Below are 24,490 nucleotides of genomic sequence, written 5' to 3'. Positions count from 1 at the left end.
GCGGAAAATATAGAACTTTAATTTATTTGAAGAAAGAACAAAGGCCTTGAGGTCTTTGGATTTTATTGTGTGTGGTCTGAGGCAGGAAGGTAGGGGCTGCATTCTGTCACACAGCATAGAGAGAGTCGTCCCCGTCCCCCACACCTTTTAGCCAATGACTGCGGTTGTATCCCCAGAATCTCAGATGTTTCAAACTGAAAGAGTTTTCTACTCCTATCTCAAGCCTCTCATTTTATAGCTGAGATCCTTAGGGCCTGAAAAGCTAAGTGCCTCTTTCAAGGTGACCAGGCCTAACAGGTTCCAGGTCCCAGGTCCTATGCAGGGACCTCTGTCCTAAGTGATACCCTTGGCCGTGGGTGAGCAATGGAAGCGTGGGAGGCACTGCCTAGGCCTGCAGCATAGGTGGAAATACCAGCCAAGCCCGTCTTAGAGCCCTGCAGTAGCGCTGAGAGCTCCTCTAATGACCTGATGCTGGACATTTGACGGCACCTACATTGTCTTTTGGATGCTGTATGCATGAGCAATAGAACACTAACTATCAGCCACAGCACCAATGTTTATTCATAAAGTAGCAGGACTGGTGTGTAGGGTAACCCACGGAGAAAAGATCACTATAGGCACATGGGAAGCCCAACTCAATGGAGACAGGCGGGGAAAGGCTGGCCCCATTCCTGTAGACTCCACAGCCCTCCTGTGACATGTTTTCCTCATCTAAGACTGCTTGGGACCCATTTCCACCGGATTTCATCAGCCTAGAAAATGGAGAAGGGGGAGCACTCAAAATAGCTCAAGGTGTTGAGTTTGGTATATCTTCCATCTGAGTAATGACCAGGCCTGACCTTACTTGGCTGCCATGATCATGAAATTCAGCACATTCAGAATGTTTACTGATAAGTGCCGGGTCAGATTTGTAAAAAAGAAAAACGGAGAGAGTTACCACCATAAAATAAAACAGGTGAGACAAAATGCATGCGAAGAGCTTTGTTTTGGAATTGCCCGGTGATTCCTAGTTTAATACCCACATAGACTGATAAGTAGGTAGGTATTTACTATACACACACACCCACTTTTAAAGTCCTAGACTTGATACACTGAGGTCCAGTTCTGGATATAGCTGTTCCAGGACTTTCCTTACTCAAGTATTCTTATCTCCAAGTTCCTAGAGTGCATAAAATCCTGGCTTGTTTCCCCCAGTTGTATGCAGGTGGTACTTAATTGTGGTTCCATGCCATGCTGAGCACCCAGCCAGTAGTCGTCTACTTAAGCCTGCTAGGATTTAAGGGTGCACTCCCTAGAGGCATGCAAAACTGGCTTGCTGCCAAGAACCCTCAGATTCAAGCCTTAGGCCAAAGCTGTGAATTCGGGTCTTCATAATTGTAAACCATCTATGGACTTGTCTGCCCAGAATTGAATTTTAAAACCTTTTCATTTTTTAAGGGTTGAGGAAATTAATTCTTTGCTGCATTTGCTCTTTAAAAATAGCTGTAGGAGGGCACTGTCTGTCGATGAAAGTCCCCTCTATAGAGTCCTGCACATCTGTAAAGCAGTTCTGTGCCAGAAAGGCCCTCCTTCCACCGCGTGCATGCTGTGCACCTGCGGGGTCAGAACGCTCGGCTAGCTCTTTCCACTTCGCGACCCACTGATCTGGCTGGGTTTCTCTTTCTCCTCTGGTGGGCAGAAAACCCAGAGTTGATCTAGCTGGACTTACATACATAGTCGTTGTGTTTGTCGCTGTGTTTATTTTCCCTGTACAGGATTTAAGCTTTTTTCATTTGTTAGTTGCTGTCTTGAAGCCAGCTAGCATGAATGCATTCATGAATTCCTTCCTTCCCTGAAGGAAGTGATGGACCCAAGCCTTGCACTTTTTAGAAGTGTCATGCCACTGAGTTCCGCCCCTAGCCCTCAAGCTTTCTCTCTAGTAATAAAATAGTTAGTGAATTTTGAAAAGAAATGAAAACACTCTTATAAGTAGCAATGGAAGCATCTTATACCTGGCAATTGATGCTTCTAGCATCCCAGAGATGTGGGTATATACTATTTCCTTATGTGTCATTGGAAATTGTATAGTGGAAGCATCTAGAATTAACAGTGGTTAAACTATCCTTTCACATGGAAGAAATCCTGAGTCAGATGACCGAGGTCTGAAGTGGTGGCTCCACTAAATCACCTTCTAGGCTGTTGGTTTTAATAGGCTTATAGAGTTACTCCAAGGTTATTTCATGGCCTAAGATGCCTGTTGGAACTGCAGCCATATTGTCTGCATTTCAGGGAGGCAGGAAGGGAAGAGGGCAAAGGGCTGATTGCCTTTTATGGAGTTTTCTTACAACCAGATCATTTAAAATTGGCCAGGATTTAGTCATTTGGACTCACCTAGCTGCAAGGGAGCCGGGAGCATGTCAGTTTACTCAACAAGACACAATCCCAAGTAAAAGGGCTTTGTCAAAGTTACCTCAAGTGTTTATGGGAAGTTTAGGCATACTTAGGCTTTAATTGATGAATGGTAAAGTAAACCAAACACATCCTATAAGCTTTGACTTTGTTTACTTTTCGAAACTTTGCTATGATTTTATCATTTGTGCATACACTTGATATTTTTAAATATTCAGCCAGTGCAGATCTACCCAAGGCATGGTGACTCACATCTATAATCCCAGTACAAAAAAAGGTTGAAGCAGGAGGACTGCCAAGAGTTCAAGGCCAGCTTGAGCTATAGAGTGAGACACTCACCGCTGCTGCTTTGCAAAGCCAGGCAAAGATAACACCAGGCTGTGGGCCGGAAGCTTAGATCTTTTTTGTTGTTGTTGTTGTTTTTGGTTATTTGAAACAGGATTTCTCTGTAGCTTTGGAACCTGGCAGCTTAGCTCTTGAGCCTGGGCTGTGTCTTGTTTTCCTCCTGCAGCTGAGCCTTTGGGCCTACTGGGCCCAGGTGGCCTGTGATGTGGCTGGGGACGTTGCTCCACAGTTCCAGCCTTACCATACAAGACAAATTGGCTAATTTGTCTTGGAATATGGAAGAACTCTACAAATGTCAAGGAGAACAAGGTCGCTGTGATGGCTAGGGAGCCTCTCCTTCACCTGCCTTTCATTTTCTCTAGCAGTTTTAGTCTGGCGAATCAGAAACTACTGGGGCTCAGGTCCCAGCGCTGCCTGCATACCTGTGACTTGGGACCAGCCTCCAGTGTCTTCTGTGCTTGGTACCCTTTCTTTCCTTGTTCACTTCTCTCGGTGGCTTTCAGGTAGCACTGTATTTAGCTGCCGCTTTTCTTTGTATTTTGGAACCCTGTCCTTGTGCTCTTTACTTCCCGTGGCTCCCATTTTCCCCTCCATCGCTACCTGTCTGGAGAGAGGGTGTGACTCGCTGTGCTGTCTTGCTCCAAAGCCTGAATTACGTCATCTATCACAGCGATGGCACCTGTCTGTGAGCACTGGTGAAGAGGAAAAGTAGGCTTGAGTTTGCTGTAGTCAGGAGGAACATGGAGCTCTGGCTCTTGGTGAGGTCACAAAGCCTTCCCACGGCCAGTTTGTGAGAACGTTCAAGAGCATTGCAGACATGTTAATTAAAGAAACTGCCCTTTCCCCTAAAGACTTTAAGCGCAGAGAAAAGAAAAGCAGACTGCTTATGTTTCAATTAAAATGGGTTATTGGCTAGGCATGGTGGCACATACCCATAATACCAGCCCTTGGGAAGTCCAGGCAAGGGGGGTGACATGAATTCAAGGCCAGTCGGTGCGGTGCCTCGGCCACCCTGTCTCCAAACAGCACAAAAGGAAGGGTGCTGTCTTGTTCTCGCAAGCCTAACCTACATCTGCTTCTCTTCAGCTTTTAGGTTAATTTGAATACAAGATCAGATCTGACTGGCCCAAGTGTTCAACTCTTCAAGGAATATCCACATTCTCCGTGAGAGGAATAACAACATAGGTATGTCCTGCTAAGAGGCGTCTCTGTTCCTTTTCGCTTCCCCGTGAATTATAGTAAATAGCGCATGCTTGTGGAAAGGCAAGGATCCTTTGATGACTTACTAGACTCGACCAACAAGGAGAATGGGAAAGCCGCCATGGCCAGCTTCTGCTCTCACTCTAGGACAAAGGAGGGCAAGGAGGACAAAGAAACAAACCTTATTTCCATTTCCCCAGCACATCAAAAAAATTTGGAATTTCTGGTAGATTTTTCATTTCTGCTTTTGTTGTAAGACAGGGTTTCAGGACTGGACATGGTCACACATGCTTTTAATCCCAGCACTCGGGAGACAGAGGCAGGTGGACCTCTGAGTTTTGAGGCCAGCCCAGTCTACAAAGCGAGTTCGAGGGCTACACAGAGAAACCCAATATTGAAAAAATCCAATTCCAAAACAACAACAACAAAAAAACCCAAATCTTAAAATTGTATCCGGGATATTCTCTTTTTATTATGTATTATTGTTGAGACGGGGTCTCATCCCATGCTGGCCTTGAATGTAGCTGTGTAGTAGAAGTTAATCCTAGCTTTTTAAACTTTTTTCTTGAAGCATTTATTTTATGTGTGAGTGTGGATGAGCTCTTGCCATAACGTGTGTGTGGAAGTCAGGAACCAACGGTCATTTTTCCCCTTCTACCACGCGCGTTCTGGGGATCAAACTACGGTCGTCAACCTTGGCAGCAAGTGTGTTTGCCCACTGAACCATCTTGCCATTCCTCCAGGAATGTGTTGGAACCTCTTTTTCTTTTGTGTCTGGATGACAGAAGGCTACTTAAGAGGCTGTGACCTGTGATCTGTTTCTCACCAATTGAAGAAGCCCTTGCCAGAGATTTCTGTGTTTGTATTACTTTGATTTTAGAGAAGTCTCCAAGGCCCCCCTGGGTCTCAGGAGTCTTCAATCTATTGTACACATTTTGGAGATTTTTTTTTTCGCCCTACCCATTAAGTCTCTGTCATTGGCTACCAGAGTTCCCATAACTGTTTTTAACAGTGGCTACTTGAAATCATTCCAGGGAAAGCAGTTACCATAGTTACCAGGGCTATGAGAATTACATTTTCTTTTCTTGTTAGTTTTGTGCTAGCCATCCCCCCAAACCCGCCCCATTTCATTGTGAGACAGGGTGTCATATGGCTTAGGCTTCTTACCTCAGAAGGTGAAATATTAAGACACCTTGTGGGAAATTAGATATGCATGCGTATTTTCTGTATTGCAACCTTAAATTTTGGTTTAGCGGTTGAATTTGGTCTGTCATTGGCCCAATTTTGGACCGATCGCTGCCTTCAGGTACCTCCTGGAGGGGGAAAAAGATGTTTTAGTTGACTAGCTCCATTTCACGTTGCCTGAAAGTCTCAGGAGCCAGATCCACCGTGACCTGGGCCAAGACTCAGTAGAATTCTGGAGCCAGGAACTCAGTGGAGAAAAGTGACTGAACTAGGCTGGGGCGGCTTGCTTTCAGCCCACCCTGAAAATAGAGAATGGAGCCAGCACACGGTACAGCTTTACCTGGTGGCACCCACAGTCCTGTGCTGCTGTTCAAGGCTGGAAGTGTCACTTGACACACCTGGTGCTCCAGGTGTCATTAAGTCCACAGAGAGTAGAGTGACTTCCCCACAGACATCAAAGAACGACCCCAATGCACCTTACCGTCCCCGCTCTCAGGAAGACTCTGACTGTCCATTTTCCAATTTGTTCATCTTGGAACTGCTCATGAGATTACAGGAAGAACATAGTGCCCTCCTCAGTCAGCACTCAGCTGTTTCTGTGGTTGGGGGTGTTGGCTGGGCGTCGGGGTTGTCAGGTGATAATGATGGGTGGGGGTCAGTGGACACCCTGTGGGCATGTGTGAAGCGCATCCGGAGTGGGGTCACGCCTCTGCCGTGAGGTGGGCTCCACCCTCCTTGCCCTGGCCGTGTTTGTGAGCCCAGATCTGTGCCTTTGCTTTCTAGAGCAAGATGAATGCCATGCTGGAGACCCCCGAGCTCCCCGCCGTGTTTGACGGGGTGAAGCTGGCTGCCGTAGCTGCTGTTCTCTACGTCATCGTACGGTGTTTGAACCTGAAGAGTCCCACTGCCCCTCCTGACCTCTACTTCCAGGACTCCGGGCTCTCACGCTTCCTGCTCAAATCCTGTCCTCTTCTGACCAAAGAGTGAGTCCACTGCCCCGCCTGTTGTTCTGTTTGGCTTTGTGTGATGTTCAAAGAATCTTTCTAGCCGAAGGATGTTGCTTATCGGGAGTGGGCTTGCTTGGCTTGCGTGACATCCTGGGTTCTAGGCTCAACACCACAAAGCAAGCAAGTAAACAATGGATCTCGTATTGTACCTGTAGAGCACAGATGGAAAAATGGCCTTGTGGGTGTTAGAAACAGTCTCGGTAGTCAGCTAGTGTTTAGGTAACGAATGGTGGGAGAAAGGCTCGTATCTTTGTTGCTTAGAAACATCCTGTCCTTCACAGCATGGTGTCATCATCATCTATGACAAGGACTTTTCAGAAAACATTAGACGTTTTTAGGTAGATATGAAACCTTGGGTAATATTTTAACTCTTGCCACTCTAAGGACAGAGAAGCCATCCCTACAGAGGCCTTGTCGTGGGGTCCTCTTAACCCCTGGACATTAAAAATTGTCTGGAGCACTGGCCACAAGAACACACTTGAGTGCTTCCTCTGATCCCTTGCATGGGAGAGAGGAAACCATGGTTGTGGGATGAATGGAAGCTGGGATCAGTCGGGATTCACAACTCGTCTCCAAGAGATGCGTGTTAAGTTTCCCACTGATGTCTTCAGATTAATGGGGTCTTCTTTTGGGGCTCAACCAAGCCAGAAGCAGAAGAGTTCCATGTCTCCCTTTTTAGTCTGACCAACTCCCTCCCTCCCTTTGCACGTCCCACAGCTTGCTCCATTCATCCCCTCCGCCCCTGTGCCTCAAGGCTGTGCTGTGGCCGTGCAGAGAGGTATCCTTAGCACATGCCTGGCAGGTTTCTAAAACTTGATGGACAGGGCAGAAGCTCTTTCCTCCACCCTCTTCCAGGGAGTTGGTGACTGAGTGCATGTTTGACTCCGAGGAGTAGACACAGGACAACCGGCATCTGAGAGTTCTTGCCTTGTGCTGTCTTGTCATTTGGTTGATTTTCAGAGGCTAGTAGTCATGGCGGGGGAGCTTCCATGTGGCCCTTGGGTATTTGGGAGGGTCTCCAGTGCAGTGTCTGAGAGCCAGGACTATGCTGCTGTGGCTCTAATGTCGAGAGATGTTGCTTGATGCTCGTTGGAGGATGTGCGTACAACACTAATTTCCTAATTGTGTTTGAAACTGCCCGTGTGAGGAACTGTCCATCACAGTAGCCCACACCCCAGAGCCGTATAGGATAATGGTGTTCTTTTTTTTTTTTAAGTTCTTTTTTTTTAAAATATTTATTTATTATGTATACAATATTCTGTCTGTGTGTATGCCTGATGGCCAGAAGAGGGCACCAAACCTCATTGCAGATGGTTGTGAGCCATCATGTGGTTGCTGGGAATTGAACTCAGGACCTTTGGAAGAGCAGGCAATGCTCTTAACCTCTGAGCCATCTCTCCAGCCCGATAATGGTGTTCTTATTACACCAATTTTGCTGTTAAAATCTTTTCTGTCAAGGGAATGCATAGTACCTGTGTATTGAAAATTGTCCAGCATTTTACCTTGTATTTTAATGTTTCTCCTATATTTCCCTTGGATACCTCATTAATCTACACTAGCTGGTAACATTTACAATGGCTTTCAGATTCCCTGGAACCACCAAACCCAGTTCCTCAGTCTTCTCGTTTGCAGAGAGCTTTTGAAAACCAAATTTATGCCAGGTGGTGGCACATACCTTTAATCTTGAGACCAGCCTGGTCTACAGAGTGAGTTCCAGGACAGCCAGGGAAGTCTTAAAGAAACAAACAAACACACAACAACAAAAACAAACGAACAAATAAAAATACCCAAATGTATTGCCGAATTTTCATGTTCTCCCCAAACGCCTGACTGGAAGCAACTTAGGGAGACGAGGTTTTATTGAGCCCCACAGTTTGAGAGGGTGCAGTTCATCTTGGTGAGGAAGGCATGGGGGTGGGAACAGCTTGAGGCTGGCTGGAGCAGTAGGGTGAGGTGGCTGGTGTCTACAGTCGGGAAGCAAGAGAATGGGCTCAAGCCACTCCAATGGCCCTAAGCCTGCCATCTAAACCTCATGTCCAAAAGGTTCCACCGCCTGCCAGAATAGCGCTACTATGTGGGGAGTCCGTAGGGGGACTCCTCCCTTTCAAAACAATAACACCCAAGTGCTTAAAACCCTGTAAGTTTATATGCAGACAAGCGTAAAATTTGTACTAAGGATTTTGAGGGAGAATCGATGGGAACACCGCTTTTGCTCAGGCTCTGGAAAAATACTATCAATTTTTTATTCTGTACCGCTTGTTCAAAGTGAGAATAAAAGCTGCTTACAGCAGGACTTACCTCTCTTTCTTACTTTCCTTTGAAGATGAACCCAGAAACATTAAGTTCTATAGTCTTCCTTTGTATTCTTCATTTCCTGGCTTGTATTCCTACATGAGCCTGTGGTGTTGACCTGGTGACTGCTACTGAGATGGCCGACTCTCACTTCCAGGGTGGTCGAGTGCCCCCTCCTTCTTTATGGGTCATCAACCTGAGCCAGCGGCATCCCCACAATGTCCCCCAGTCACTGACCAGTCTCCAGGCTTTCTTCCAACGCGGCCTAGATTCGGAGGCTGCTGAGGCCCAGGCTAAAGGCAGAGCTCATGTTTGCTTAGGACTTAGGGGCAGCTTGAAAAGGTGGGCATGAAAGACAAATTCTCCAGGAAGCATCTGCTTCCAAGAGCTTTCCCTTGGAGCCAGCTCACCCCGAGCAAGTTGGGATATTATTTAAGCAGTGGCATTCCAAGCACACAAGCCCCCTCTAACGGGAATGGGACAGAAGGATTCTGTCCCCTGCTAGGTTTTTGTTTTTACCCATTGTCTTATTTCTGGTTAGAGTCTGGTACATGTTCGTGTGGTACCAGCAAACTGTCCCCACGCCCTCCCTTTGGTGCCCGTCCCTGTGTTTCACATTTAACAGCCCTCGGATATGTTCTGCCAGCAGATCCTCTGTTTGTTTGTTCCTAGACAAGGTCTTACTATGTAGCCCTGGCTGTCCTGGAACTAGCTCTTGTAGACCAGGCTGGCCTCTAGACCTCACAGAGATCCGCCTGCCTCTGCCTCCTGAGTTGAGTGCTGGGATTAAAGGCGCACGCCACTGTGCTCAGCTAATCCTCTTAATGGCTCATTTTCTCTGTCATTTTAAGGATTGGGAAGCTGGGCGTGGCAGCGAGGGTACCTAAGACAGACTACAGTGTCTAAAGTGGGTTCCCTTCTTGTCCCTGGGCGGAGGTGGACAAGGAGTGTGTGTTCTCAGGGTACAGGGGAAAGCACAGAACGGCAAGAGGCTAGCCCACAGGAGGGCTGTTAGCAGGGTTTCCCCCACCAGGTGGCCTGCAGTTCCTGCACCTCTATTTCTGTCTCTCTGGTGGAAGCCACTGTCCTCTAATACCTTTCTCGGAGTCACATTTCCGGAATGGCTTCACTTGTGTTTGAAGCTGAGGGTAGGAAATGGCTATTGTGGGTAAAAACTTCTCCTGGGACTTTGAAGTTTTTTCCCTGGGAGGAAGCTGTCTCCAGGCTCCCCAAACACTCGCCTCTGCTAGAAGGTTTGGGTCGCTGATTCACGGTGAGTTGCCCAGTAGCCCGACTCAGGCAGGCATCTGCTTATTATGACTTCCTTGCAAAACCAGACTGAGCCTCTTGCTGTGCCCAGAGAGGAAACAAGATGAACGGTGACTATTCAAAGTAAAGGAAAGAGAGCTTTTTCCTCTTCTTAGCATTAAAGTCAGCTTTTAAGTCTGATTTTAAAATAATTGACCCAAAGGCACATCGCAAATGAGTTCTGTGATGTCTGGGGGACGGCTGCTTTGGTGGGGTGCTGTACCTCCTGTTCACTTAGCAACACATCAGTGTTTACCTAGCGATTCAAGAAATGTTTGCTTTTGGCGAAACAAGCAGACCAAAGCTCAGTTAGGAGCAATGAGGAGTCTCGGGGTGGTGATACAAGTCTGCATTTTCTTCAGAAGAGAAAAATTAATGCGTATTCATCCATTTTAAAATATAGAAAGTAAAGCACATTTTTAAAAAAACTTATAATTCCTTTAATCAGAAGTAATATACCACTGCTGTTTGAGTGAGCATCTGTGGGGTCTTCTGTATGAAATCAGGATGGTATGATTTCTGATTCCCCCCCTTCTCTCTCTCTGTCTCTCTCTGTCTCTCTCTGTCTCTCTCTCTGTCTCTCTCTCTGTCTCTCTCTCTCTCTCTCTCTCTCTCTGTCTCTCTGTCTCTCTCTCTCTCTCTCTCTCTCTCTCTCTCTCTCTCTCTCTCTCTCTCTCTCTCTCTCTCTCTCTCTCTCTCTCTCTCTCTCTCTCTCTCTCTCTCTCTCTCTGTGTGTGTGTGTGTGTATCGTTTGGTCCTTAGCATTAACCTCCTGTGTGGTGGTCCTGGCATCCCTGCTCTCGGTCCTCCTCTGGGAATGGAAACAGAGGAGGGCTCGTTGTGTCTAGAGGGGAGTGGGTAAGTTAGGGAAGGTGTCATAGAATTTGACGCAGTTTAGGATTTTGACTACCAGAACAAAGAAAGAAGCTAAGCAGGGGTAGGGAGGCCTTCTGCTGTCTGTCTGTCTGTCTGTCTGATCCTCTCTGATCCTTGCTGTGAACAAGCAGGCACTGTCTCTCTCCAGTACTCTAGGGGTAATCATTTGCATACAGTAAAGTACACAGACCTTAAGTCTACAGTGCAGGGCCTACGTGCTCAGCTGTATGACCACTCCCAAGCTGCCTCCCTGCCTGTGACCCACCCAGATGTCATAATAGGATGTGAGCTGTCTTCCTCAAGCAGGTCAGCCCTCAAGCCTCCTTCAGGGTGGCCCCAAACTTGTTTGTCCATTCCCATCGCTCAGACATTCTCTCATAGCCCAGGAAAGGTCTGCCCACAGGACTGTTGTCCTCTGGGTACTCCAAATCTCCTTTGCTTTTCTCCAGAATACCCTTGAGGTGGATATTTTGAGGGGGATGTGTGTGAGGTAGATGTTCGTGTGTGTGTGTGTGTGTGTGTGTGATGTTGTGTGTGCATGTGATGTGTGTATGTGTGTATTCAAGTACACATGTGTGTATGTGCATATGAATACCAGATATCAATGTTGGGTGTCTTCTTTGGTCGTTCTCTACCTTTATGTCTTGAGACAGGGCCTCTTTTTTTTTTTAATTGATTTTTATTGAGCTCTACATTTTTCTCTGCCCCCCTCCCATTCAAGGTCCCCATGCTCCCAATTTACTCAGGAGATCTGAGACAGGACTTCTTGCTGAACCTGGATTCACCAATCCAGCAAGGCTGGTTGGCCAGTGGTCCCTTGAGGCCACTTGTTTTTGTCTTTCTCCCCACACCCCCGGTGCCGAGTTACGCCTGCCTGCCTCCGTGCCTTGGCTTTTATGCGGGTTTGGAGATCCAAACTCAAGTCCTTGTACAAGCATGGCAGGCCATTCATTCACTGACCATCCCCCCAGCCACTGAAATAACTCTGCCATCAAAACCTTAGGCCACATCAGACGCTGAGAAAACCTTTCCTATTTACCCCTCCCTTTTAGACCCAGGGAACCCTCCTCCCTTCTCCAGCGTATACCTCTCTTTCCATCTGATGCCTCTCATCGGCTTCTTTGAGAGTTTCTGTCACTTTCCACTTCACCACTGGAGTACACGTACTCCAGATCAAGAGCCACATGCTTGGCAGAACGGAGCAGGGCCACTGGTGCTCCCGAGCCTCGAGGGTGGCATCCTTCTGTCTCTTAGTCTCCATAGGCAAGTGTAGGTGAGAGATACTCAAATTTTGGCAAATGCCATCTGTGCCAACCAAGAGAAACCAAGAAACCACACTGGCCCCCGCTTGCTCAGTGGCACCCCAGGGAGTCAAGTGTCCCTTTAGCACTGACTGTTTGTCAAGAACGCTCTGTCCTGTCTCTGAGAGATGTGTTTTGTTAAAAGGTTTTTCTAGTCTTATTAGTCGGGGCAGCCCTCAGATGCAGAATGGCCGTCCCCAGCCTTTCCCCAGGGCCCCGGCTGAAGTAGCTGCTGGCAGGTGCAGGTTAGAAAGTGAACAGAGGCACCAGGTGGCACTTTCTGTCACCTCCCTCCCCACGGGAAACCAAAGCTGTGCCTTTCCACTCACGAGCAGGCGCATCTGGCTGCCTTGTGCTCTAGCTAGAGGTGCAGGAAGGGACTTCGGGGAAGCATGACGGACTAACGGACAAGCCTGAAATAGAGCTGGTATCTTCATGGGATGTGAAAGACATCTAGACTCCCCTCTCTGTCCGGTGAGGAAAGGCAATGCAACAGAACCCAAGCGGTGTTTAAAGCTTCCCCAGAGACAAAAATATCATAGTTTTCTCCTGCCACCAGATGCCACCTGGATCACCCAGAACTGAGTGTTTTTGTTCACAGTGGATTTGACAACGCCTGAAACTGGACTGTGAGGTCCGTGCCCATTCCAACACCTTGCCAAAACCAACAGTTGGCATCCTGTGCCCTCGTGGCATCTTGGAACACTGCTTTAGGGAAGCTGCTTCAACACTGTCACGAGAGAGCCGGCAGAAGCCTGGTGGCCCTTCGGTAGACCCTGATGGGTCATGGTGGTTTTCCCATTGCTTCTCTCAGCAGAGTTCAGGCCCTGGAGGGTCTCCTGCTGAACCCTTCTCATCCTGACCAGCCCCTAGCTTTAGTTCTTTGCCATAGCCCTTTGGTTGTCCGGCTGGAAACAGGCTCTCCCTCATTAGACTCAGGCGTTGGGGTGGAGCGGAAGTCCTTAGAGATGTTTACATTGGTAGGAATTTCCTGAGGCATTTTTTGAAGATGGGTTTTGTCGTAACTTCACTGAGGCTGCTCTCCCGCTTCGCCACCGTCCTCAGACCTGGATTACTCACTTCGCAATTATTCCTGGCAAGGCAGGGAACAGCTGCTTTTAGTTTTTCTCTCAAACAATATTGATCACTTTCTTCTCTGAGATTTTTGTCTGTGTGTGTGTGTGTCTGTGTGTCTGTCTGTCTGTCTGTCTATGAATGTATGCCATTTGTGTACAGTTACCTGCAGAAGCCAAAAGAGGGCACAGGGCCCTTAGAGCTGGAGTTGCAGGTGTTTGAAAGCCCCGAGTGGGTGCTGGGAACTGAACTCGGGTCCTCTGGAAGGGCAGCAGGTGCTGTTCACCACTGGCCACCTCCCCAGCCCCTCAGGTCATTCTCTGTCCTGTCACCTGCACTCTCTCCCGAACAGAAAGATCTATTGTTCTTTTATCCACCACAAATAAAAGCCTGGTTCTATATTATGTGCACACTGTGTTTGTCAGAAATGTGCAGGATAAAGGCACTTCTGCCCTAGTGTGCCAAGGAACTTTTAAACAATGAGACATACCCTGCCAGGAAACCCAACACCGATTCAGGTGGCTCTGTCAGAGCAGTGGAACACATGGAGTTCTTTTCTCTATCAGAAGAATGGAGGACTTCATATATAAACATCCACTCTCCTGCAGTTTTCCTCCTGCCTCTGTTTTGTAAGACACTTCCTTTGCAGCAACAGTGCCAAAGCCTGGACTAGCCTGCCTCCCCATGCCATCCTGCAAATCCTGGGCTAGCCTGCCTCCCCATGCTAGCCTGCAAACCCTGGGCTAGCCTGCCTCCCCATGCCATCCTGCAAATCCTGGGCTAGCCTGCCTCCCCATGCTATTCTGCAAACTCTGGGCTAGCCTGTCACCCCTTTGCCAGCATGCAAGTCCTAGGCCAGTCTGCCACCCCTATGCCAGCCTGCAAACCCTGGGCTAGCCTGCTACCCTCATGCCAGCTTGCAAACACTGGGCTAGCCTGCTACCCCCTATGCCAACCTGCAAATCCTGGGCCAGCCCCTCTTAGGTAAAGGTCTGTAGCAAGTACAGCTTATTTATAGTGATTCAGAGCTGAAAAGAATTTCATTATCTTGGGTTTAAACTCCTTAATTCCCTCTTGTTCACCCACATTCCAGATGCGATTTAAATCCTCCCGTCCTCTGCTGAACACTAAGCCCGTGTCCTTTTCAGAGGCTAAACTAATTGCTGAGAGTCTTCACTTCATTGACCTGATTTTATCCATTCCGAGAGCTGTACAAATATTTCTTGAGACATCTGCAGTGTCCCGATGCGCTTGTCACTTGGCTCTTATACCTTCAGAGCATAATAACTCGGAACTCCTGAAGATGGAACACTCAGATTGTCTGGATCAGGACCAAACACTGATGCACAGCCCTGACTGAGGCTCCTGCACCTTAAAGTTGCTTGTGCACACACAAAGAATCCTTATCACAATCGTACTGTCAAGGCAAACAAAGCAAAGCCAAAGGCTGACCCTGGGATTTTGTCCTTCCTTACAAGGCCAACCAGTTTGCCCAAGGCTGGCAGGTGTCCGGTGATGGGGGACTTTCTTTTTCCTTCCTTTTGAGATGGGATCACGTCGCGTAGCCCTGGCTGGCCTAGAACTCACTGAGTAGCCCAGGCTGGCCTTGAACTCACAGAGATCCACCTGCCTCTGTCTTCTGCGTGCTGGGATTAAAGGTGTGGGCCAGCCTACCCAGGCGACGTGGGACTTTCCGTGCTAATACTGAAGAAGTCTCAGATAATCGGGATGGGTTGGCCACACTGTTTCTCGCTGTCTTCTCTGGTCATAAAGTGAGCTGTTGTTTCTGTTTGAATGACTGAGTGAGCATTTGGAGTTGGTAATTGTAATTGCTTTGTCTAGTTTAAAATTTCCTCTTAGATGTTTGTTCCCCTTCTCTGTCTGTATCCTGGTAGATATTCATCCTAGGAGCAGGCTGACCAGAACAGGAAGGAAGGCGCTGCCATCTTTGAAGCATCTTGCCTTGCTTGACTTGAGCTGGGTACCTGACGTGAGCCTGCCCCTAAGTCACCTGCGCCTGTACCTGAGATCCAGATCGTAGCCCTTTGTGACAATCTGTTCCTTCTTTCGGGAATTGCCGAAGCCTGAAATATCTAAAGAGGTTCAGAATCTAAGAATTTTCATGATCCCTCCATTTTATTTAAATAGAGGCTATGCCACTCAAGATAAAACAACCAATTCCAGTTTCCCAAACTCCGCCCTCTCCCACTTGACCCCTCCCCTTGAGGCCCTGTTTGTCAAGCCTGACCACGTCCTTCAGGGCTCTGCTGTGTCTTCAGAAATGCAAAAGAAAAGCTACACAGTGAGTCCTAGCACTTGGCGGGCTGGTAGAGGCAAAAGGATCAGGAGTTCAGGGTCAGCCATAGCTATGTAGTGAGTTTGAGACCAAGCCACAGCTACAAGAAGAGAGGGAATATGCCACAGTGATGCCTTTACTCCGTGCCAAACCCAGTGCAGACGGATGGGCAAGAGGGCCTGCTACTGCTGGGGCTCCCGTGGCTAAGTAGTTGCTAAGTTCTCTTTCCGTCTTTCCCAGACGAAGTGCTGGACTCCATCTTGAAATCCCATTCATTTTTAACTTTCCCTCACTCACACTACTTTCCTTAGACTTCATTTGCTAGTCCTGCCTGGGACCACGCCCACTTCTCTGGTCCTTTCTGGTGTGTATTTGCCAGAAAACTGCTTCAGAATCCAGAAGCAGAAACAGACCCGCTTTCTAGGAAGCCTGGAATTGCTAAACATAGCGGGCTTTCAACAGCATCTCATGTTTTATTGATCCCATGAATTTAGTAGTTACCAATTTCTATCACAATCTGTTCTTCGCTGCCTGCCTCTCAGCAGCTCTCTCCTCGCTACAGCGGGTAGTGTACACTGCACCACAAACAGTGTGTGTAACTGAGACAGAAATCATAATGTGTTCTTGGGGTAAATAGGTGTGATTTCCAAATGTCCCGCTAGCAGTCATCTGGGATGAGACTGAGCATGCTTCCTTTCGGCGTTTGTATTTTGTCCTAAACTTCCCCAACTTCTTCCTCTCCTACTTGTCCCTCCCCTGGAGGCCCTGTTCATCAAACCTGACCGTATTTCTTCAGGGCTCTGCTGTGTCTTCAGAAACGCACAAGAAAAACTGTGTAGGAGTCATGGCACTTGGGAGGTACACAGAGTGCCTGGTTTGGGAGCCTCGTGTCTCCAGCAATGGAAATAGCTTTCCTGTACATAGAGCCTTTGGGGGAACGGCTTTGAGATCAGAATCAGTGGCGGTGGTGTAACTCCTTAAGGGATGTATTCTCCTGGGCTTGCAGGGAAATCTGTCGCTCCACAGAACCCCAGTAAGTTCTACTCACATGGACAGTTTGTGTTCACCCGTAATTGGATGAGGTAGACCCAGTGACCAGTTACTTCTGGAGGTCCTTTTTGCCACTGAGCCTCTCTATAGAGATCTTCGGCTACCTAACGTGGCGACCTGCCCTGTCACAGGAAGTCATGGAGATGGAAGGGAGGCAGGCTTGTGAGATTCCCTGTCTCCACCCAGGTGAAGGGTCTGGCTGAGTGTGCGCCTGACGTCAGGCAAGCCTACTTAAATCCTTGGGCGGCCCGTGCTGAAAGTCTGTAATCTGAAACATTTGGGGAACTTCTCTCATGGTCAGCTACTGATGGAGAGCCATCTGTGGCTTCCCAGGAAGGGTTTCCATAGTGGTCTTGGTTTTTCTTGTGCTGAGAAACACAAAAATGTCCTTCCAGCAAGCCCCTGAGCAGCTGTGTTCAATTGAATCACGCAAACCTGAACATGCTTTCATGTTTGAAATGAAAGATTTCAATTTGAAATGAAAGACTCTTAAGTCTCTCGTTTATATATTTGTGTGTGTGTGTGTGCGCGCACACACACACATGCAAGTACACACACGCCATAGCACCCTTCTAGAGGTCAGAAGACAGGTTGCAGGAGTCGGTTCTCTTCTCCCACCATGTGGGCTCCAGGGGTTGAACTCGGGTGGTCAGACTTGGCAGCAAGCACCTTTACCTCCTGAGCCATCTTGCTAGCCCCTAATCTTTATATTTTTTTCAGTATGAAATCACCAGCCATAATTTTGTGGGCTTTTCTCCTTCCTTGGTTTTGAATAAAGGGAGATATTTTTCTCTATGAATAAATAGATAAGCCTAGTAAGATCAGTAGTATCTGGTAATCTACTCTTATGGTCTGTTCACTCCACCCACGCTCACCTCCTTGTGCATAATACACTCAAGATGCTCCTTTTCCTTTATCTTCAGAGATCCCCGTATCCCAGGCTTCCTCTATAGCCAGTTCCTCTCTCCCTTCTGTCTCTGACTCTTCCCTAAGGGCAGCAATGTAACAGTAACTCCCTGAGTGAGTCTTTTTCATCTCCAAATGTATTCTTTTCCTTCCTTTTGAAACAAGGTTTCGTTCTGGAGCCCAGGCTGCCCTGGAACTCACTCTGTAGCACAAACTGGCCTTGATCTTGGGGCAATCCTCCTGCCCCAGCCTCCCGAGCCCTGAACTTGAGCCACCAACTGCCCCACCCCCACCCCAGAGGCTTGAGAACAAAGACCACCTTAGAGGTCTGTGTTCCACACAGCTGTTCCTCTGCACAGAATCAATTCATGCTGGTGTTTATAGATTTCTGGAAGGAACATAAACTATCCGAATGAGTAATTTCAGTCTGGGATTGAGGGGGGCAGGGGGAACCTTAGTACCGTATGTTGGATGAAGGGCCGTGTGTGATCTGCAGGGCTGCTGGGCTTCAGATAAGTGGACAGTATGAGGTCAGCGAGGACACCAGCCAGTGAGACCGACCGTGGAAACAGCACTCTTGCAGGAAGCCGGCTTTGTCTTCCAGCAATGCGTTTTACTCAATCAGACTTGTCCTGTGCCTCTAACCAGAATCCAGACTAAGAAGGCAATTGCTTTGCTTTGCTCTGACCCCACGGGCCCTCGTGCCCCTGTTCCCAGTGTCATGGCTAGGTGCTGCCGGTAATTTCCAAAGATAAACTTTACCCTGTTTAGTTGGCGTCTGCACCTGCCACTTTCTCTGCCCTTTGTCCATTGTGCCGTTTGCTTTTGTTTGTTAATGAGCTTCTGATCACACTCCTCAGGGCTCCACCTGAGGAGTGTGATCACTCCTGGCCAGGTCGTATGCAGGGTCTGGTGACAACAGCTGCCTGATTATACCCACGAGTCCCATGTCTGTAGGGGAAGAAAAGGACGTCAGATCACACAGTTTGTCACTTTCCCAGACTGGACTCTGGACTCATTTTGCACTGTGGTGGGAAAGGAAAGCAGAAGCAGGGGTATCTGTGGGCGCTGGAGGAAAGGCCATAACATCAACACCGTAGAGCAGCTGAAAAGGAGTAGACAGTACACGGGCAAGCTGCACTCTCAGGGAAAGCTGTCTGGAGGCTTGTCTGCGGAATCGCGCAGAAACGGGTGTGACCAGGACAGTAGAGCTCGGGGCCACACAATCCAGGATTCCAGATCAGCTTCAGGTGGGGAGGTTTCGAAGGCCAAAAGAAATGCTTTGGATGGCTGGCTGCAGTAGGGTAGGAGGCAGGAAGGGGCAGGAATGAGCCACAGGAAGGCAGTAAGAGAGGTGAGAGGAGAGAACTTGGAGGATCGGGAAAGTCAGAAAGGAAAGCTGTGGAGGTGGCCCCGAAACCCCACAAAGAGCCAGAGAGGAGAAATGGAAGATGCCACTGAGCTTTCAGAATCTGGGAAAGAAAGCAGGGGTGGGGCGGGATAGAAAACCAAGCTAAACTGGGGAAGGCGTTCCCCAAGACTGAGAAGTGGTGCAGAGAGGCACCTGGCAAAGGAGGACATCTCAGAGTGTGAGGACAGAGGTGAACTCGCCCTGGGGTTCCCGTGAGGCTCACCTGGGGCCAGCTCTGGGCCCAGCGGCAGGGTGACTTTACCTTGCAGAACCTCGATTTCCTTATTTGTGAAGCAGAACAGTTGTGGTTGTTTCGTAGGATCGATAAGAGGAGGAAAAGAGAACAAACATGAAGTGGTCCCAGCATGCCGGCACGTGTGTTAGTAACCACAGCGCCGTTAGGGTGAGCTCTTCATAGGCGTGTTGTTCATCGAGTCAGATGGCAAATGGCATAGCATACTCAAGTCCTTGTGAGTCTGTCTGAACGGTCAACAAGACCTGTGTGGGGAGCTGGGTAGAGGAGGCCTATTGAATTTTATCAGTAAAGACTCAGGAGCCAGATGCTGGGGTGAAAACCTGCTAGCTCAGAGAGGCCGAGGAAGCAACCAGCTGACCTTACTCCTTCTCCAACATTCCAGAAAGAGCTTCTCTTCCACTGTCCTGAACTAAACAGGACGGCCAAACTCAAAGTCCCTCCCTACTACTTCTATAGGTCTCTCTGTCCATCTTCCTGACTCCCTCTTACTCTCTGTCTACTTCCTGTCAGCTGGCTGCTTGTTCTGCCTCCTGACCTATGGTTGATTTTATTTAACTGCTTACAATAGACAGAAAGCTCTTGGACTAAGGATGTGTTCTAGGGCTGGGCCACACCACAGCTAGAGGCAGGTTTTTCCAATAAATAATGCAACCTCAGGGTTTACAGTGTGACCAAATATCCCGCACCATTAATTAGACACGGGATCAGTCACGATCGGCTGGTCTGTGCCTTGGTAACCTTTCCTAGGTCTCAGAGTTAACATTGCCCCTTGCGGTAGCTGTTTACTTCACGGTAGCGGGAGGAGGGTGCTACCAATTATAGTCTCGCTGGGACCTCAGCTGATGGAGATGTTATCGTAGCCTGTGCCGGGAAAAGGAATTTGGCACCCTTCACAGCTGGCTCCCTAAGACTGTTTCCCAGAAGCTGGCAGTTCCCTTTCCATTGACTGTAGCGATGCTCTTGGCCATGCCTGACTTTAGAAGTGCAGCTTACTGGTGCCCAGAATGGAGGCGAGAGGGCCGCCAGGCTGACTCCGTCGGTCAAGCCTGATGACCTGAGTGGTCAGGGCCACGTGGTGGGAGAGAACGGACTCCCGCCAACTGCCAGAGACTAGCAGCTTGAGGGTGGGATGGGGCACCAGGTCTTGTATCAGCCTCCAGAAGGTCCCAGACACAAGCGGGTTTTAGAGGGGTAGGAGGATTCCCCTTGGCGGAAACTGACCACCCCAGGAGAAAAAGTCCCAGAGATGATGATGTTTGGGGATCGTCTTATGAGATAGCAGGAGCCCCCAAATTGGAGGCCTGCCTTTCGATGGGTAGAGCACATCAGCTTTTTAGCACCCCGTATTTCAAGGAAGCAGGAGGAAAGCCTGGAACGTGAGAGCTGAGGTAGGCAGCCAGCAGCAGGAAGGAAGGAACAGCGCTGAGGCTCAGCGACAACGCACGATGTATGTGCCCGTGGCAGGAAGAAAGGACAACAACCAGGGCATTGGAAGCCCGGGAACGAGCTTTGGGAGCAGAAAGAAAGTTTGTTAGCGGCTCAGTAAATTTGGAGATCTCTTCCAGAAAGAATAAAAAGACAAAGAGATGGAATGGGGAATGGAAAGGAAAATGTGAGCATTGGTCCAGGAAATTTAACAGTCAAATAATATCGGTTCCTAAAGAAAGAGCCGGGAGGCTCTGCGGAGGGATTGACAAACTCCTGCCTCACAGCTGGCCCAGACTGATGCTCCGCGCCTGACCTGTTGACCTTTATTTGTGTTTAATGTGTCAAGATGGGGAGACTCTGCTTTAATACAATTCTCTAGAACAGTGTTATCTGTGTGGTTTTGTGGTACTTTCACACACTGTGGACAGGAGCTCCGGTGCCGCCACTCCTCGGGGAACTTCTCACAAGGGCAGAGTTGTTGGCTGTTGGAGGAAATGTTTTCCTGTGCTTTGGGAGAGGGCTGTGTTTCAACAGGGTTGACCCACAGCCGTCCTCAACAGTGGCCTCTTTCAGCTGCACTGAAAGCTCACTCCAGGGGCATCATTTCCTCCCTTCTGGGTCTCTGCTTGCAGCTCACCCTGCTCAGGGAGCCGTGATGTCCCCAGCCTGCTCAAGTGTAAGTCTTGCTTCCAGAGTCCTCTGTGTTTATCTTTTTATCTTTACAAACAGAAAGAACAAGGGGCTGGGGATTTAGCTAGGTGGTAGATCTTGCCTAGCAAGTGCTCAGCCCTGACTTCCGTCCTCAGCTCCGAAAACCAAACCAAAACGGCCTCAATGTGCAGTCTGCACTGGCCTGGAGATCGCAATCCTCCTGCCTCAGCCTCCCAAGTGCTGAGATCACAGACACACACCACCACACCTGGCTCCTAGAGGAGTTGGTTTCCTCTTTTGATGTGTTGGTTGGTTATCAGTCCTTAAACAGCTCAGTCATCTGCTGCTTGCGACAGCTGTCTTTTTTCTTTTTTTTTAGTTTGCTTTCCCAGAGCTTCACTGAATCATTGCACCTTTACGCACACCAGTGTCGGGTTGAAGAGGGCTTTGTAGAACAACCTGCCAGTGGTTGCTTTAGAGCTTCTCCCTCCAACCCCATGTGAGAGAGCCAACTATGCCCCCAAACCCACAGCAGTCAGGGCTCTGATGCTTAGGGGTATTTGCCAAGCTGGAGGGTGAAACATATTTTCTCTCTGTGGTTTTCACTTGTATTTCTTTGAAAAGGGCATTTTTCTCAATGCGTTTTAAGAGCCTCCTTTTGTGTCCTTTCCTGCTCACGGCCTCTGGCCATTGCCCTCATGGCCACTGGCTGTTCCGGTCATCGGGAGAGCTCCAGCTAGGCCAGGGAAATTAGGTCTCTGTGATAGGAAGTGCAAATATTTACTCCTGGCTTGTCATTTGCCTTTCGACTCTGTGTGGTATTTGCCATGCAGAATTTTGTAATGTACGCATAGTCAAATTTTTCAGTAGCTTCTCCTGTGCCTTGTGAAACTTCCGCTTTCCTCAGGAAGGTAATCCTTTCTAAGAAAGAACTCCCCTTTTGCTTCAGAGTCTTAAAAGATTCTGAGATTTCTTCTAGCACGTGCCTGGTTTTATTTTTATTTTAAAATGCTTGATCCTTCTGGAGTTCGTGTTGCTGTGAGGTACAACGTCAGCCTACTTTTTTTTTCTAGATGGCCGTCCTTCACCCCGCGCCATTTATGGAACAATCCGTCTTTGTCTCGTTTATTCAGGATTGCCTCTCTCTCACTAAGTTTCCTGTATTTAGGAATATTCAGCGACCCTGAACAGGCACCGTCTGCAGGCTGTAGTTTAGCAGTGTGTTCTGCTGTGGGGAGTGGGGGGCTCCTTGTTTACGCTTCTTTTCTACAATTCCACTGGCTCCTTGACTGGTCATCTTTCCATAGAAGTATTTAAATGCTTTATTCCAAAAACCCCATTGTTAAGTTGTGCACCTGTTAAGTGTATAGACAATTAAGGGAGGAACAACACACTTGTTCTGTGGATATTTCCTGTATAGACTCATTTACCCAAGCCTCCTGAGCCTTGGAGAGCATCAGAACACTACCTTCCTAATCTCCATCTCAGGATATGAACTCCCTGGGAACAAGAGTAGAGTAAGATTATAAATGTGGCTTCCTAATAATGATCTATATAATTACTGACAAAAAGCATAATTTTTGTTAAATACTGTAAGAACCTGTCTTTTCTCCAACATCATAACTTGTCATCCTTTGAAGGCTTTTTTCCCCCTGCACCTTGAAGGAAGGCAACATGTAATGCCAAGTGCTGATGTCAAATGCCAGCATTTAATTTTTGTGGTCATCTTTTAATTTTTGCCTTTATTTTCTTTATGTATATGATGTTTTGCCTGGGTGTCTGTCTGTGCACCATGTGTGTGCAGTACCCAAAGAGGCCAGAAGAGGGCGCCATATCACTGGGCCTGGAAATATATTCGATGCTGGGAATTAAACCTGGGTTATCTGGGAGAACAGCCAGTGCTTTTAGCTGCTAAGCCATCTCTCCAGACCCTTCTCAAAGCCATCTTTTAATTTAGCTGTTGGTAAAAGATTAGTCCATGTGGGTAATGCAGCAGTTCCACAGTTAGATGTCCCAGTTGCCCCCACTAGGAATAATGGCAGAGAGGATGGGAGGGACTTTCCACTTCTTATCTCTCCCGCCTCCAGAGCCTAGCACAGAAGTGGCCTTGGTCTGGGAAGCAGCCAAAGGCAATAGTGGATAGACAGAGAGTGGGTCTTGGCACTGTGCGTGTGTCCTCCAGACAGGAGGCAAGTCACTGGAGGATACGAGGACATAAAGGTGTTCTCTGTCCTGTGTGTCAACATGTGTCCTGTTAGCCAGTCCAAGCAGGTTCGTTTCTGTTTTGTTTTTAATCCGTAATGTCTCAGTAAGAAGGATCGCCAAGGTAACATGTTCCACCTGAAGTCTGTGCACACTGAATCTGGGGCCCTTGTGCTTGTCGCCTGGGAGTCTTGTTCCTGGAGCTGGAAGCTTCTGCCCAAGGTTAGGCCAGTCATCTGGGACCCCTCACTTACAGACCCATCTCTAGGGGGAAGCCTTTTGTCCAGTAGAACCCTGGAGCCTGTTAGCAGCACCTCTCTTTGTTACATGGAGTCAAAACGGGGCATGGGGCACACATACAAGAGAGACGGGTGCAGGGCTCTGTAGTCAGACAATGTATTTTGTGGGATCAGTTAGATTTAACATGTCAATATAATCCCAAGAGTTTGAGATTCTTTTTCTTTGAATTTAGTGAGGGGAAAGAAAGTATGGCTGTTTTCATTTTAAGTTATTTTATTGTCTTTCATGGGCCTGTTCTCCTCAGCATTCCTGTTTTAATAGTTTGCCTGTGGTGCAGGAGGGATCTACAGATGTGCATCCTCAGCCCAGGCCTTCTCCCCCCCTCCCCCCGGGCTTGGGAGCCAGTTGCAGAGACAGAAGATGGTTTCCATCTTGCCGACTCTTGCTCCTCTTCATTTCAGGCAGAAGCAGAATCGTTTCTGGGTTGGAATTTTCCCGTGCTGAATCCAGCCAATCTGGAACAGAACATTTAGCAAGGATGGGGAGGGTCTAATGAGCGGCAGCTGCCCAGCAGAGTGTCTGCCGCCCGTGGGGCTGTGCTGTAGGGAGGAGAGTACGTGCTGTGGTCCTGGGAACCGGCGTCCGCAACGCTGCTCAGAGATAAAGGGCCAAGGTGTTTGTTCCAGAGCCCAGGATGGATGAGTCCTTTCTCATATGAACTGTGCTTCCCAGGAGGACTGGAGAGGTGTTCCCTGCAGGGTTTCCTGTAAAGGAAGGGCTCAGAGTGGGGCTGCTCTAATGTAACAGGGTGAGGCCCAGGGCAGTGGCTCTGCCACTAGGGGAGAGGCACTCAGAGAGGGAACCTGGGCTCTGGTTCAGCCAGAGTTCTGGGTTTCAGACCTGGGGAACTGGGGAGGAGAGGCCTGGTCTAGTCAGAACCCTTGCAGGTGTGCTTGCACGTGCGCGCGCGCGTGCGCGCACACACACACACACACACACACACACACACACACAGAGAGAGAGAGAGAGAGAGAGAGAGAGAGAGAGAGAGAGAGAGAGAGAGAGAGAGAGAGG

The 24,490-nt window shown here is 48.5% G+C and overlaps 1 protein-coding gene across 1 annotated transcript in view; it reads left to right on the top strand.

Annotated features, from left to right (window-relative positions):
• Window positions 1-24,490, top strand: part of Abhd2 (abhydrolase domain containing 2, acylglycerol lipase) — an 83,960-nt gene that overhangs the window by 18,279 nt on the left and 41,191 nt on the right. Inside the window, exons 2-3 of the mRNA XM_050153931.1 lie at window positions 3,820-3,918; window positions 5,902-6,101. Coding sequence (XP_050009888.1) covers window positions 5,908-6,101 — 194 coding nt within the window. The 5' untranslated portion in view covers window positions 3,820-3,918; window positions 5,902-5,907. The remainder of the gene's footprint in view (window positions 1-3,819; window positions 3,919-5,901; window positions 6,102-24,490) is intronic.

This window comes from Alexandromys fortis, unplaced genomic scaffold, assembly GCF_014885135.2.
Source record: "Alexandromys fortis isolate MF-2015 unplaced genomic scaffold, M_Fortis_MF-2015_v1.1 scaffold_86, whole genome shotgun sequence".
In the NCBI taxonomy this organism is placed as follows: Eukaryota; Metazoa; Chordata; class Mammalia; order Rodentia; family Cricetidae; genus Alexandromys; species Alexandromys fortis.
This window is presented reverse-complemented; position numbering and strand designations above follow the sequence as displayed.